At 42.5% G+C, this 14,010-nt stretch overlaps 1 protein-coding gene across 1 annotated transcript in view; it reads left to right on the top strand.

Annotated features, from left to right (window-relative positions):
• The first annotated feature begins 3,066 nt into the window (after positions 1-3,066).
• C6H14orf39 (chromosome 6 C14orf39 homolog) overlaps positions 3,067-14,010 on the top strand; it is a 56,639-nt gene continuing 45,695 nt past the window's right edge. Inside the window, exons 1-3 of the mRNA XM_074998690.1 lie at positions 3,067-3,115; positions 3,434-3,490; positions 10,726-10,852. Of these exons, the coding sequence (XP_074854791.1) occupies positions 3,067-3,115; positions 3,434-3,490; positions 10,726-10,852 (233 nt within the window). The remainder of the gene's footprint in view (positions 3,116-3,433; positions 3,491-10,725; positions 10,853-14,010) is intronic.

The following is a 14,010-nucleotide window of genomic DNA, read 5'->3' as shown; positions in this document are numbered from 1 at the left end:
GGTTCTAGCAGGAGCTGCATTTGAAGTCGTCAAAGACACATTCACCAAAATGCAGTATTGTATTCGCCACTCGTGGCGAGTAGCGAACATACTGGACCCCACAGTTCTATAGCATCCACCATAGTATCACCACTCCTAGTTCTCTTGTCAGTGCGTCTTGGATGAGGGAGCTCCTTATAGGTTTATTTTTAAGGCCATTACTCACTTTTATTATCACTCTTCATTAAGGCCCAAACTGGACTCAATTCATGAGCTTCTGAGAAAAAGTAGTGTGTGATGTCATCAGGTAAAAGTGAGGCTTCAAGTTGCCAGAGGTGGACAATTGTATATATACATTGTCTTTCTTCCTAGCCTTGCTGATGTGAAGATTGGGGAAACGTTGAAGAATCTCCTACAGGCTCCTAGCATTTATGTTGCTTCTGCTTAAATGTAAATCCCCCAGGCTTAAGAGCAACTTATTTTTCCGTCATCATCTGTTCTTGTTTCATCTGTGAAATTCTTTCAGAGCCTATATAGTTTAATTTTTCAGCACAGGGCCTAATAAGTGCACCCCAAATGCATATGCGCTGCCTTAGCAGTTGCACCTGCAAAATTCACGTGTAAAATTTTGTGGCTGTAACTGACATCTGGGCACACATTTTTTGGCGTGCATTTGTATATCCTTCTTCGAGAATTTAGCATACAGTTATTAGTATTTTAGTGCTTTACCACAACCAAATATTGCATGCAAAATTTTCTTTCTAATGCTTTGCAGACAGCAGACTCAGTTTTCAGGCCCAGGAAACTTCATCAAAATCCTTCTGTTTGGCACTTTTCAGCAGAAATAGAACATGTCAATTAAATGACTGCTTTGGTTATGTGAGGATTTGACGGATATGTTGTCCTGGCAGATATTGATGAAGACATTCTGTGGGAATGCAAAGAAGATTTTTGTAAATAAAATGCTTTAATTTGAAAATACAAACATTAAATTTTGGGAAGTTCATAAATGAAGGTATCGGATAGTAATGGTTGCTCTGCGATATTAATTGTAATTAATTGTAACTTGTCAGTAAAAGGACATGTATGTCACCACAAACAGCTCAGTGAATATCTTTGCTTAAGGCATAGAGGTGATAACCTTCACCCTCCCTGCAAGAGAAGGAGGAGACAGAGAATAAGAAGACGATATAAGAAGGAGATAGAGAATAATACTAAGGGAGGAGGAGATAGTGAATTATACTAAAAGCATGATGTAGTTACATAAATAGATGGCATGGCTCTTATCTTGAATATTGTGTTCAGTCTTACCTCAGAAAGTATATGGAAGAAATAGAAAGGGCTGGAGAATGGCAATAAAGTTATTAGAAACATAGGAGGAGATATTGAAAAAAAGATTAGAACTACTAAATATAGAGGGATATGCAAGAGAAGACATGAGACAATAATTATCTTCATACAGTAGATGATTCTACCCTCTTCTATAACGTATAAGAGGAGCTCTAACGAAATTTAAAACCAAGATAAATGCTTTTCGTAGCATGTAAAGATCTGTGGAATTCACTAACACAGATATTACGAAGGCAAATGTAGTAGGATTTTAAAGAGTGAAGTCATATGAACACTATGAAGACTATCCATAGTAACTTTAGCTAAAGTAAATATTTCCAGCAGATGTTACTCCTCATGCTTCAGATCATAAAACAAACATTAAATGCTAGAGATTAAGAAACTTTTCCCATAGCCATGTTATCAACTATGGGTATTTTTCACCTTTATGTAAAACATCTAGCATTGTATGGTGCGAGTAGTTAGACATTTAAATAGCCACTCTATTAATATTTATTATTAGTATTATTGTTGTTTCTAGAGACCCCAGGCAGGCTTGGTGCTATATAAACTTATTGTTGATCTGATCAATTATGCCATTTCCTACATGCATGTTGCAAGTACATGGTGTTTTTTAGTGCCTTTTTTGTAAAAAAGAGAGGAGGCTGTACTCAGTGCCAGCACAAAAAATACAAAAAAAAAACAAAACCCAAACAAACAAAAAAACCCAATAAGAAACAGTAGTGTTTTTATTGCTGCTTGTTCCGCTAACTGGGGTGTTAACTGTGCTGCAGCAGCTCCAGGATGTATGTACAGAGCAGGATGTAGCTCTTACACATTGGGATGGTCTTTAACATGGAGCAGCATACCCTGAACCCAGGGCCACCCGAGTGGGAGGGTGGGGCCCAGGGCACCCACCCACCTGCAGTGTCCCAGAAATGGGGCCCCAGGTAACCTGTCTGTGCTGCAGCTCCCACCCCTTTCCTTCTCTGTCCCCACCCTGGCCCTCTCCCTGACTAGCCTGGTCTGGGATTGCCTGGGGCAGGGGATAGGCAGTGGACAGTATCAGCAGCCACAAAAGATTGCCTCCCCACTGCCCCCCCCCGTACCTTGCACTCACCATGTAGTGCTCCACTGCATCTTTTTGGCCCACTGAGCCTCGCTTCTCTATGGGGAAGCGTAGGTCAGCAGGCTGGAAGGCCACAGTGGAGCAGAGCAGGTTGCCGCTCACGCTGTGTGGTGAGTGTTTGGCTCATGGGAGGGAGACTGAGAGGAGGCGACCCACGGCAGCTGCCACTGCTGCCACCTGCCCCCTCCATCCACCTCCTGTCCAGGGTAATCCTCTCCCCTCCTGTCCATAGGACAGTTGGTGCGGCCACTGTGGGACCCGCCAAAAGCACGGACCTAGGGCAGCCACCTCACCTCATCCAATGGACAGGACATCTTTGCCTGCAGTGCCCCAGACATCTGAAAGAAAACATGCATTTTAGAGGTATAATTCCTTCAGACAGCTTTGCTCAGATGGTGCACTAATTTTTTCAGCATGGCTCAGAATCATAACAGAGTTCATAACCCTTTGAATGAAACATATGTTAGAGTTCTATCAAAACAGTTCAGACTATTTAGTTTTTAAAATGTGTTTTCTTCTGCTTAAAATATCTGATTGTAATTTTGTTTTGTTTATTCTATTAATATGAACTTTTGAATTTCTTTCTGTAATTCCATGCATTCCTTTTTTCTTTTGCTGTAGTCCACACAATGAATGACTCTCTCTTAAGCAACTTAGACAAACTTCTGCTAGAAATTGGTAAGTCATTATGCATTATTTCAAGAATTCTGGAATTAAATAATGTTTTATGGAAGGAATGATTTATAATGAAGACTTCAACTTTAAACAGTCATTTTTCATTTAAGTAATCTTTTTTTTTTATCTTTGTTTTATTCTGTGTATGGGGCTTCATTGGAGGTTGGTACTAGGAGTTAGTAACTGCAGTATTTGTATTGGGAAATGAAGTTAAGACATAATATGAAACAGATTAAGTTGTGTATTGAAATGTTAATTTTTAACCATTCAGTTTCTGTTTAGAAAATGATAGTAAATCAAAACCAAATATTTTGATTGCAGTTTTCCAGCTTGAGCAAACCTCTTATGCTAAGGAACATGTGAAACAGCAAATAAATTGTGAGTAATCTTGCATTATAAGATTTTTTGAGACATATGAACACATTGCATTTAACCCATTAGTCCTTGTACATGAAGGCTGCTCTGAGCTCAACGGGTGGACAAATTAATAATGAAACCTGCCCACAGCTACTCTTATTCTTACTCCTCCAGCAGCCTTTGCTTTCTTCTTTTGCTGCTGTCTGGAACCCAGTTTCTTCTGTACAGCCAGTGGTATGCTGCTCAAGTACCTGCTTTGTTTCTGGCACACAGTTGTAGCTCCTCACATGTGGCTGGCATGCCTTCCACTCAAGATTCCCCTAGTCAGCTTTTAACATCTCCCCTTCCTGCCTCTCCTGTTGTCTGTCAGCCTTTTCTGAGAGCTGGTGAGGTATTTTTGATACTTCTTTTGGTTGTTTGGAAAAAGTTATTTTTGTCAAAATTAAAACTTTATAATGTATCAGTTTACTTTAAACATACATATCTGTACAAGTTTCAGGGTAGGTCTTTCTTGCATGTGAAAAAAGTTCATCTCGATGTGGAATGGCAAAGTTTTTGAAATTTCAGAATTTATTTTAGAACAGGAAAAATGTCTCCCCCAGCTCCTGTTTCTCCCATGTTTGTACCTCAGTCTTCCACATTTTCTATGTCAGATGTTTCTTTGGTATGAGTTCAACTAGAAGCAAGTTTGGAGATGTAACAAACACTCTAAAATACAGAACCAAACTGTGTGTGATCTGAATTATTAGAGTAGTTGTTCTTAAACATCAATACTACACCCTCTCCATGATTGCTTTCCCATTTTGCCAACACTTTCTTGCCTTCCTTTAGCAATTTGTCAAGGGCAGAGGGTTGTAACTGCCTGACACTTGTTTGTTAGGCAGTGCATTAGGTCAGCAGGGACTTCAGGTAACAAGACACAATTTGCTATAACTCAGTGTAAAATTCCACATGACACCATAGGAAATGACGAATGACATACAAAGTGTACAAGAAGCTATGCATATCACGTTAAAATAAGGGATTATGTGATAGATTTCACAGCCCTTATTTCTAAAAAAAGAAATATTGTACATGTCCCATCTTGATCTGATTTGGATCCTCCACTACCCATTTTTTGCAGAATTATTTGTTCTTACATTAAGATGTTTATTATGGAAACATGGCAAAGTCAGGTCTTTTTGTAGCTTCAAATACTCTCCTCTTTACAGACTCTTTATAAAAAAAAAGTTCGAATAATCTGAATTTGTTAATTCCTATATTTTAATCAGTATCCGAGCTTCCCACTTCGTACGCAACTTATTCTTCAAGTAAATCCTCTTTTTGTTTGGATTGACTCTGTTGCTGGCTTCTCACTCAGAATTTCTTACGTAGCTTTAGCAAATCGTGGATTTCCCCCTTCCTATATTCAGCTTCCCTAATCAACACAGTCGTGCAGCTGGTAGTAAGTAAAAGAAAGTCAGTGGTCACCTGGAGCCTCACAGCCCAGGAAAGTTCTGTAGTTCAAAATCCAACCAAATCTACCAATTTTCAGATACCAGCCAAGGAGATAGCAAGCGACAAGTGATTTTCCTCTGCCCCATTTCTAGTAGCACAAAGCTCTGTGCTTGCAAATGATTCTACAGAATCATAGTTTAGCTGACAAGCAGTCAAATCATTTTGGTCCACTCCCCAAAACAATCACTCTAGTTTAATAGGCCTGAGGTTCTGGTGGATTTAGGAACAGCTTAAGTTAGTATTTTTATAGTTTCTGTTTCAAACTATTTGTTCTGACATTGCATGAAACATAAAGTCTTTACCACTCAGCTCAAACTTCTTAACTGCTGGGATTCTGTTGCTGCTTTGAAGGCTCCCTGCTTAGCTGGTGTTACTGAGCTCAAGTGTAGTGGAAGAAATTTTGAATCCTCCAGAAGCTAGGCCTTTCTACTTTATATAGACATTTTGATAATGCTTGTGTGCACAGATCACTGGCTCTAAGGCTTAAGGAGCTTTGAGTGCATGGCCTATTATGAAGAATGGAAAGATCTTGTTCCAGGATACTGTATTTGTCCAGCATTTCTCAGAAAAGAAGAGACTATAAAAGAGTGTTATTCTTTCAAAGAAAAGTCTAAGATTCTTGATATGATACCCTGTGGCATTTTAATTCATGATGGCTCTCTTCATTTATTTTCTTCTTCTCTTTTGGGGGATCAGGATTTTTAGATTCCTGCCAACACTCAGCCTCAGTTTCAGGAAATAACTTATTTGCAGCAATATATAAGCATTTATCCAGCCTGCCTACAAATACATTGTTATTTCTCTGCAGTTTATATTTTATTGATTACCCCTCCCCCACAATAAGTGAGGAATTGAAAAATTGGAAAGTGGGGAAAGGTAAGGAGAGAAGGGGAGAAGAAGATATGTTCATTTCAGTGCACTGGGAACTAATCAAAGGTTTCTAAAATTTTAGAGTAAATCTTTTCAGATTTATGATGTTCCTCTTCTGCAAGACTTTGCCCAGTCTTCAGGTCTCGGTACCATGCGTCTGTCCCTGAAGGCAGTCTTCTCTTCCATCTCAGCAAAATGAGTCATTTGACTGGGAGCACTGCTCTGGAGAACCAAGTCAGAGAGTTTCCAAGGTGATGGAATATATTCCAAAATACAATTTTGGGACATAATTTTTAAGGAGCTATCCATTATCGTATTAACTCTCTTGCCTACTTCTAGCCAAAAGGATTGTATCCTGGGACATTCCCAAAGCACGTAAACCAGTATAAAACTGGGAGAGTCACATCTTTCGGAGCTGTCTTTGGTCCATGCATCATAACCTGAGTTGGGGATGGGCAGGTGAATGAAATCTAATTTTCTGCTCGACAGTCTAACCATAAACACTGCATTGTAATTGTTGGTAATGTCAGTTGGTTTAACGTAGTTTCTTCTTTGACTAATGTCCCTGTGGGACCTCCACTTCAGGTATGCATGCATCCCTGTGCCTTTCATAAGAGATTTTTGGTAGCAATGTCCCTTCAGTCTGTGCATAAGTCTTACAAGTCCTTGTGTGCTGTATCTAGGATATAGAGGGCTGCACAGGTGAATTGCCCTCTGTTGCTTCTCAACCACTTTCAGCCTGAGATAGAAAATCTGTTGTACCTGCTTCAGTTATAGCAAAGCATAGTTTGGATAGATGGTTAGGTTTAGTTTAGCTTAGTTTTATGTACTGTAGGTAGTATTGCTATTTTTTTCAGTTTGTTCTTTCTTCATGTGAGATGTTGTTCTGTACTCTTCATTATCTGAGGTGTCTGGGGTTATCTAGGCTTTAAACACTGTCTTTCCTGCTCGAAGGTTCTACCAGAGAGTGATGGATGTTCCTGCTGTCTCTAGTGTTTGGGAGACATACATACAAGCTATGTCTACATGGGCTGCCTCTGTCGACAGATCGCATCTACAGATAAAAGCGGCTTGAAAGAGCAAGCTGCTCTGTTGACAGAGAGCAGCCGGACTTCTGTGCCCTCTCTGGACAGAACGGCTGACTGGAACGTCTGCAAACAGGGCTGCCCAGGGAACTGGAATCCCTCTCTGTCAACAGAAGTGTCTACGCAGGCACTCTGTTTACAAAACACTGTTGAGGGGGTGTTATATCTGATCAGGGAGAGGTATAACACTACTGGCTGATCTGCTTAGTTTTGTCAACAAACTCTCGACAGAGCGCTTTAACCGTGTAGATGCTCAGCGTGTTTTGTCGACAAAAGCCCAGTTTTGTTGACAGAGGCTGCCCATATAGATGTAGCCATACTGGCTGTATATATTCAAGAGAACATCTTATAAAAACAGGAAGACAAAGTTGAAGCTCTTGATTATGGTGTCTCCCTATGACTGGTTTCTCATCTGGGCTCTGAGAACCCCATTGTATGCTAGTTTCCAAGCACATTTAGTGTTCTTTCTGCCTCTGAATTCTGGTCACTGAGCTCATCAATGAAACAATGGCTAGTACCCCATGTACTTCTGGGTCTCACTCACCAAAAGCCTTGAAGGATACAGCATGATCTGTGCCACAGTATCAAGAGCCCCTAATAGATATATGGATTCTGATAAGAGGAGCATGAGTGCTCAGTTCCTTTCTAAGAAGTCTTGATCACTGATTCTGAAAAAGGTTCCAGAAATCTCAGGTCCCAGAAGGAGAAATATTGAATTTTCAGATTATTCTTCTACTGGGAATATGTCTAAGGCTACTGCTAAGGGCCATGCTTCTACCAAACAAGATTCAGTACTTAATCTTCTACTTCAGTTGCTCATCCCCATATGAATGTAAACTCTGCTTCAAAGTGGTCTGCACTATCAGACACTTCAGTACCTATACTGGTGCCCTGGATTTCTGCATCAGCACTGCCAGAATTTGTCTGGATGGAACCAGTTTTTGTCCACAGTACTGATGCACTCCAGACACACATCTACCTCAATACTGAAGTCAGCCTCCATAGAATCATATTGATCTTTTTTGTTATGTACCATTGGTACCATGAGAGTTTAGGTATTCAAAGGATCTTGTGGTGTTGAATGAGCAGGAGTCACCATTACTTACTGGTACCAGACAGCTTTCGTCATTGAGGTCTTCTGGGGCAACAGCTCTGCACTGAGATATAATTCCATCCTGACCTCAACCATTCAGGCTGAACAGTTATCACCTCCCATGAAATATGCTGACGACAAATCTTCTGACTTGCAGATTTTAGTTCAGTATTCTTTCTGTTCTGCAGGACACCATTCTCTTACCTATTCTGAGAGAATAGAGGACAGAGAACCTCTTGGTCATAAGACCTATAGTGGGTGCCTCCTTCTTTGCAGCATTCTGGCAGCATACCGCAAAAGCATAAAATGCCAGTTGTGGACAATGCCTCAATAGTCTGTAGACCGAAGTGAGGATAAACATGTAGGCTACGTCTACACGTGCACCCAACTTCGAAATAGCTTATTTCGATGTTGCGACATCGAAATAGGCTATTTCGATGAATAACGTCTACACGTCCTCCACGGCTGGCAACGTCGATGTTCAACTTCGACGTTGCTCAGCCCAACATCGAAATAGGCACAGCGAGGGAACGTCTACACGCCAAAGTAGCACACATCGAAATAAGGGAGCCAGGCACAGCTGCAGACAGGGTCACGGGGCGGACTCAACAGCAAGTCGCTCCCTTAAAGGGCCCCTCCCAGACACACTTTCATTAAACAGTGCAAGATACACAGAGCCAACAACTAGTTGCAGACCCTGTATATGCAGCACGGACCCCCAGCTGCAGCAGCAGCAGCCAGAAGCCCTGGGCTAAGGGCTGCTGCCCACGGTGACCACAGAGCCCCGCAAGGGCTGGAGAGAGAGTATCTCTCAACCCCCCAGCTGATGGCCGCCATGGAGGACCCCGCTATTTCGATGTTGCGGGACGCGGATCGTCTACACGTCCCTACTTCGATGTTGAACGTCGAAGTAGGGCGCTATTCCCATCCCCTCATGGGGTTAGCGACTTCGACGTCTCGCCGCCTAACGTCGATTTCAACTTCGAAATAGCGCCCGACGCGTGTAGACGTGACGGGCGCTATTTCGAAGTTAGTGCCGCTACTTCGAAGTAGCGTGCACGTGTAGACGCAGCTCTTGTGTTACAAATGACTCAAATGATTGGATAAATCCAGAAGCTGATGAAGCACATCACTGATCTGATTCAGACCCCTCTGAAAGAGATCTAGGACTCATATCATAAGCTCCTGAACATTTTACATCATCTCCTGCATGTGTGGCTCTCCCTGGAAGTGAGGCTTTACTAGAACCGGCAAAAATAGCTGCTGACAAAAATATTACGTTCCACCCAAAGACTTGGAGTTTCAAAGACTTTCACACCCCAAACCAATTTCCTAATAACAGAAGCAGTAAGCGGGCATGGCATCAGAAATGACTCAGTCTCTTTGAATATAATAGTTACTGCTCCGCAACATGCCTCTAGCGTGGGGATTTGCAAAAGTGGACCTCTTTGCTTCCTCTGTCAACACAAAGTTCAAACAGTTTTTCTCGAGAGGGGAACTAGAGCCTCATTTACTAGAGATTGCCATAATCATTTCATGGGAAATATACATCTACTCAGCAGCATCTTGAAAGTATTGAACAAGTAGGGCAGGGTGAGGGTTATTTTTGCTGAGATAATTTTTGTATCCTTATCTCATTTGACTTACTGGTTATTGCCCAATGTAACTTCCACACAGTTGTCATCTGCTGTCTGAATGTGCCTGTCAGACACTTCATTCCAGTCCAAAAGTTGTGCAGCTCAAAGTGTGGTTCCTAGATGATTCTCGGGGATAGACTTCCTAGTCAACAAAGGTGTAACAGGTGTTGTTAAAGCATATATATGACATGGTTATCTTCAGAAGTGATGATGTGTACCCATTGACAAGTTTTTCATATTATCCAGGCCATTCATAACTCATTTTGTCCCCTGAAACTACATCAGTCTGGGTAGGAGATTGCCTTCAATATCTTGGATGTCACAGAGCCAAAATATGCACAGTCTTTACCCAGAGACTCTCAAGCTGGATTTCTGGGTGTATTATCTTGTGTCAGGAGCCTGTCAACATTCAGCTTCCTTCAAGAGCCCATTCTACAAGGTCTGTTTATTTCTATGGCATTATTCAAGCATGTTCCAGTCTCTGAAAGTTGAAGAGCTGTGACAGGAACCTCCATATATACTTCTTCTAAACACTATGCTGTGGATCATGCCTCTAAATCAAATCCTGCATCTCTGTCTTCAAAATTAGATTCTGCTCCAAAGTTTCTTCCTCCCTGTGAGGCTATTTTTTCGGTGTTACTTGCAATGCAACACCCATGAGGACGCTACTTGAAGAAGGAGCATTTACTGTTTTGTATAGTAACTGGAGTTCTTTGAGATGTGTCCCCCCATGGGTGCTCTTCTAGCTGTCCTTCTCTGTTTCAGCTTTCTTTAAGGGTCATTATGGTACAGAAGCAACTAAAGGCAGTTAACCTGTGCAGCCCTATGTACCCTTGGCAGGGAGTGCAAAGACATGTAGGTTGCATGCGTGGCCTAAAAGGACTGTCTTTGCTGTCCATATTTTTTGATGAAAGATGCAGGAGCATATGCATACTTTAAATGACGCTTCCATAGAGACACAAATCTCAAAAAACTCTACATACTGCACAAGGATAGCTCCTAATACTATATCTCTTATTTGTGTCTGTTTTGGATGATATATAGTAAATAAAATAATCATATTCTTTATTTCAGTGTATACAGCAAGTATTGTGGAAAGAAAGAAGGAAATCCATAGATTACATGAAAATATAAACAGCAGTAATGATGCGATTGTTTATTTGCACAAACATAACAAGAATATTAAGGACAATTGCAAAGTGTAAGTATCATGTAAGCCAAAGTTTTTAAGTACAGATAGTTGTAAGTATAGAATCATAGGCTTAGAAGGGAGCACAAGAGTCTTTGGGTACATCTACACTAGAGAGTTCTGTAGACAAAATTTGCAGAGTGTCTATACACAAAATGCATTTTGTCAACAGAAACTGTGGACAAAAAGTCTGTGTAGATGCTCCAGGGGGCCCTTCTGTCAACAGAGCGGTTCAAAAGATCAATCCACTTTTATGCGTAGGTGTGAGCTGTCAACAGAAGTTTTGTCAGAACATCTCTTCTGACAGTAACTTCTGTAGCCAGATGCTTCTAGTGTAGATGTAGCCATTGAGTCTTTTGCAGCAAGAAGCTTTACCAAACAGTTTAAAAGTGTGTGTGTGAGAGCACAGGGAGAGTAGGGCATTAAAGGAATGAATTATGGGTGGATGATCAGTTTCTTTCATATAGAGTGCATAATAGAAAGTTAAATAGCTTTTTGTCTGTAGTTTCTTCCTGAGCCTGTTATTAAGATATAAAATATAATTGTCCCATCACGTAGCCGTGGTAAAATAAAACATAGGAACACAAAAGGGCATGGGATGTTTTCTGTCAGATATATAGTTTAGGGATTTGTTCACAGATACCATCTTTGCAGCATGCCCTTTTATTTATTCAGTTGGTTAGATAACCTGGGAACATCATTATCTTAATTTTACACATCTGAACGCTTCTGGGTATCTGGGCCCCAAGATCTGCTCCCTCCCCGCCACTGCCCCACACATGCACCCAGCCTTTACTCCCCCACCAGTGATGAGGGACACGGGAGGTTTGTCAAACACAGTCTTCTGTATGAAATTGCTCACTTGTTTCTAACAGAAAATAAACACCTTTAATCTGGACAGTGTGGGAACTTTGACAACGGTTATCTATATACACATAGGGGGTGGGGTGGGCTCCTTAGCCCTAAGTGGGGATAGGTGGCCCATGAGCTCTTCCCAGCACTGCTCCCTACACTCCTGCTCCCACACATTCGTCTCCTGCTTATAGGCCTGCCAAGCCTCCTCATCCTGGACCCACCACTCCATCAGCTCATTTTGCCAGTGCGAGGCTACCGTATATGCCCGCAAGGCACCATCCTCCCCCCTCTGGCGGGCCCTGTGGGCATGTGGCTGCCCTTGGGCTGATGGTGTGGCAGCAGAGAGGAAGGGGAGCACAGTGAGTCCCTCCCACTGTGGGCCCCGAGGGACATGCCCCAACACCCCTCATGATCAGTTGCCCCTGTACCTAGGATGTGTCTGCCCTGCATGGTGTGCCTTGCCATGGGGGAATACAGCAACCCTCCCTGTCACCCCCACCCACTGGGCCAGTGGGCTGGCGGGCGTCCAACCTCTGTGGGTCCCAGCATAAGCGGCAAGATGGCAGGGCACACGGCGGCCCTCCCCTCCATACATGGGACCTGGCGCACTGTCCACTGGGGAGGGTGCTGCCCCTGTTGCCAGCAGGCCCCCACACGTGGCTTGACCTCCTTCCTGCCTGCCCCTCCAGCCCAGGTATGTGCCCATGCAGTACTCATCTGATCCCCCACAGAGGTTGTGGGACACCCTGAAGGTTGCCCTGCTGGAGAGGCCGGAGGCCAGGACGATGACCAGTGGTCCCTCGGTTGAGGTGCCTGAATCCCCCGGATGATGGGTGCCTGCTGGGAGTCTGGGTCCAGCTCTAGCTTACTAGGGGATGTGGGGTCTGTGTCACTGGTGTTGATCATTCCCTCACAGGGTGAGCAATTGTCACCCCCCAGGAGGTCGCATCCTGGTTTTCATACAGCCTTGGCAGAGCTCTTTCACCTTTGCCCACACTTGTTCCAAAGTGTGGGCAGGATGGCCATGCTCCATCAGGGCTTTGGCAATGCAGATGTAGCTTGGGTCATTGTGCCACCCAGCTGCGGTATCTAGCAGCACAGCCTTGTTGCCCCATAGGGCTAGCAGGTCTTTTATTTCTGTCTCAGACCAGGAGGGCACCTGCTTCTTCTTGGCCGGGAGTGGGCGCTGTGACCCCTTGCGGGATACCTGGAAGGTCCAGAGGGGTGTTTGGGTGCCTGGGCCATCGCTTCAGCTGCTGCTCTGTGGTGCTGGGGTGTGGCTGCAGACAGCATGGAGGCTGGGCTGCTTGCATGCTGTCTACTTCCTGGAATGGGGCTTCTTAGGTCTTCTGTGCCATTAAGGGCAGCTGTAGAGCCCTGATTCTAGTGGACAGAGCACCTCCTGGCTCCCAGCTGGCCAGTGCCATGGAGGACACTCTGTGTTCACAGAAGTGTTTTGAGGGATAAAAATGTTGAGGCAAACACAGAGTTCTGTTGAGACTCTGTCAACAGAACACTTCATGTGTGTAGATGCTTGCTGAATTATGTTGACAGAAGGCCCCTGTGCTTCTGTGCCAGTGATTTTTTTTTTTGTGCACCATCAATCTTTGTTTTCTAAAACATGGCCCTTTTAAAATGTGGCTTTTTTGCCCAATTTGTATTTACGTTTTTAGTCAGATGTAGTATCAGACAGTTATGTCTGTAATGCTAAGTTGGATGTTGCATTCACTTTTGATTTTCAATTTTAATTCTGAAGTAAATTTTGATTGTATCTTCTTGTGGCTTTTCAGCACCTGGAATATATTATTTCACATTCAAGGTTTTTGCAGTCCTGTTCAGCAAATTAAATCTTCGGTCTTTGTTCTTTAAATATTTGTGTTCTTGTTAGCAACTACAGTAAAAGAGCCATTACTGAAGTCACTAGTTTGGTAACGATCATGAAATCAACTATTCTTTCTGGTTTTGGTTTTCATCTTTTATTTGAAATGTGATTTATATAGTGCTATATGTTATCACAATGTACAGAAAGTATCTGAGAAATAATAAGATCTTACCCCAAACATCTTACAACAGAAGCTGGAACATTACCATACAATACAAATTGTGAAGATTCTTGGAATAGGTGGATATTATTGTTTTTTGAGAGAGAGACTGGGATCTTGATATATGTATGTTATTCAGATTAAAAAAAATCGATTTACTGATTATTTTCCTTAATCTAATATTTTTACAGCTATTAAACAATTAGTGCAGGAAAAATGAAAACGTCCAAAATATTTTAAAATAAGTAATTTAGTGATTTTATAAACTATCAA

Source organism: Carettochelys insculpta, chromosome 6 (genome assembly GCF_033958435.1).
Source record: "Carettochelys insculpta isolate YL-2023 chromosome 6, ASM3395843v1, whole genome shotgun sequence".
In the NCBI taxonomy this organism is placed as follows: Eukaryota; Metazoa; Chordata; order Testudines; family Carettochelyidae; genus Carettochelys; species Carettochelys insculpta.
The sequence above is the reverse complement of the archived record's forward strand: the minus strand, read 5'-3'. Positions and strand labels throughout refer to the sequence as shown.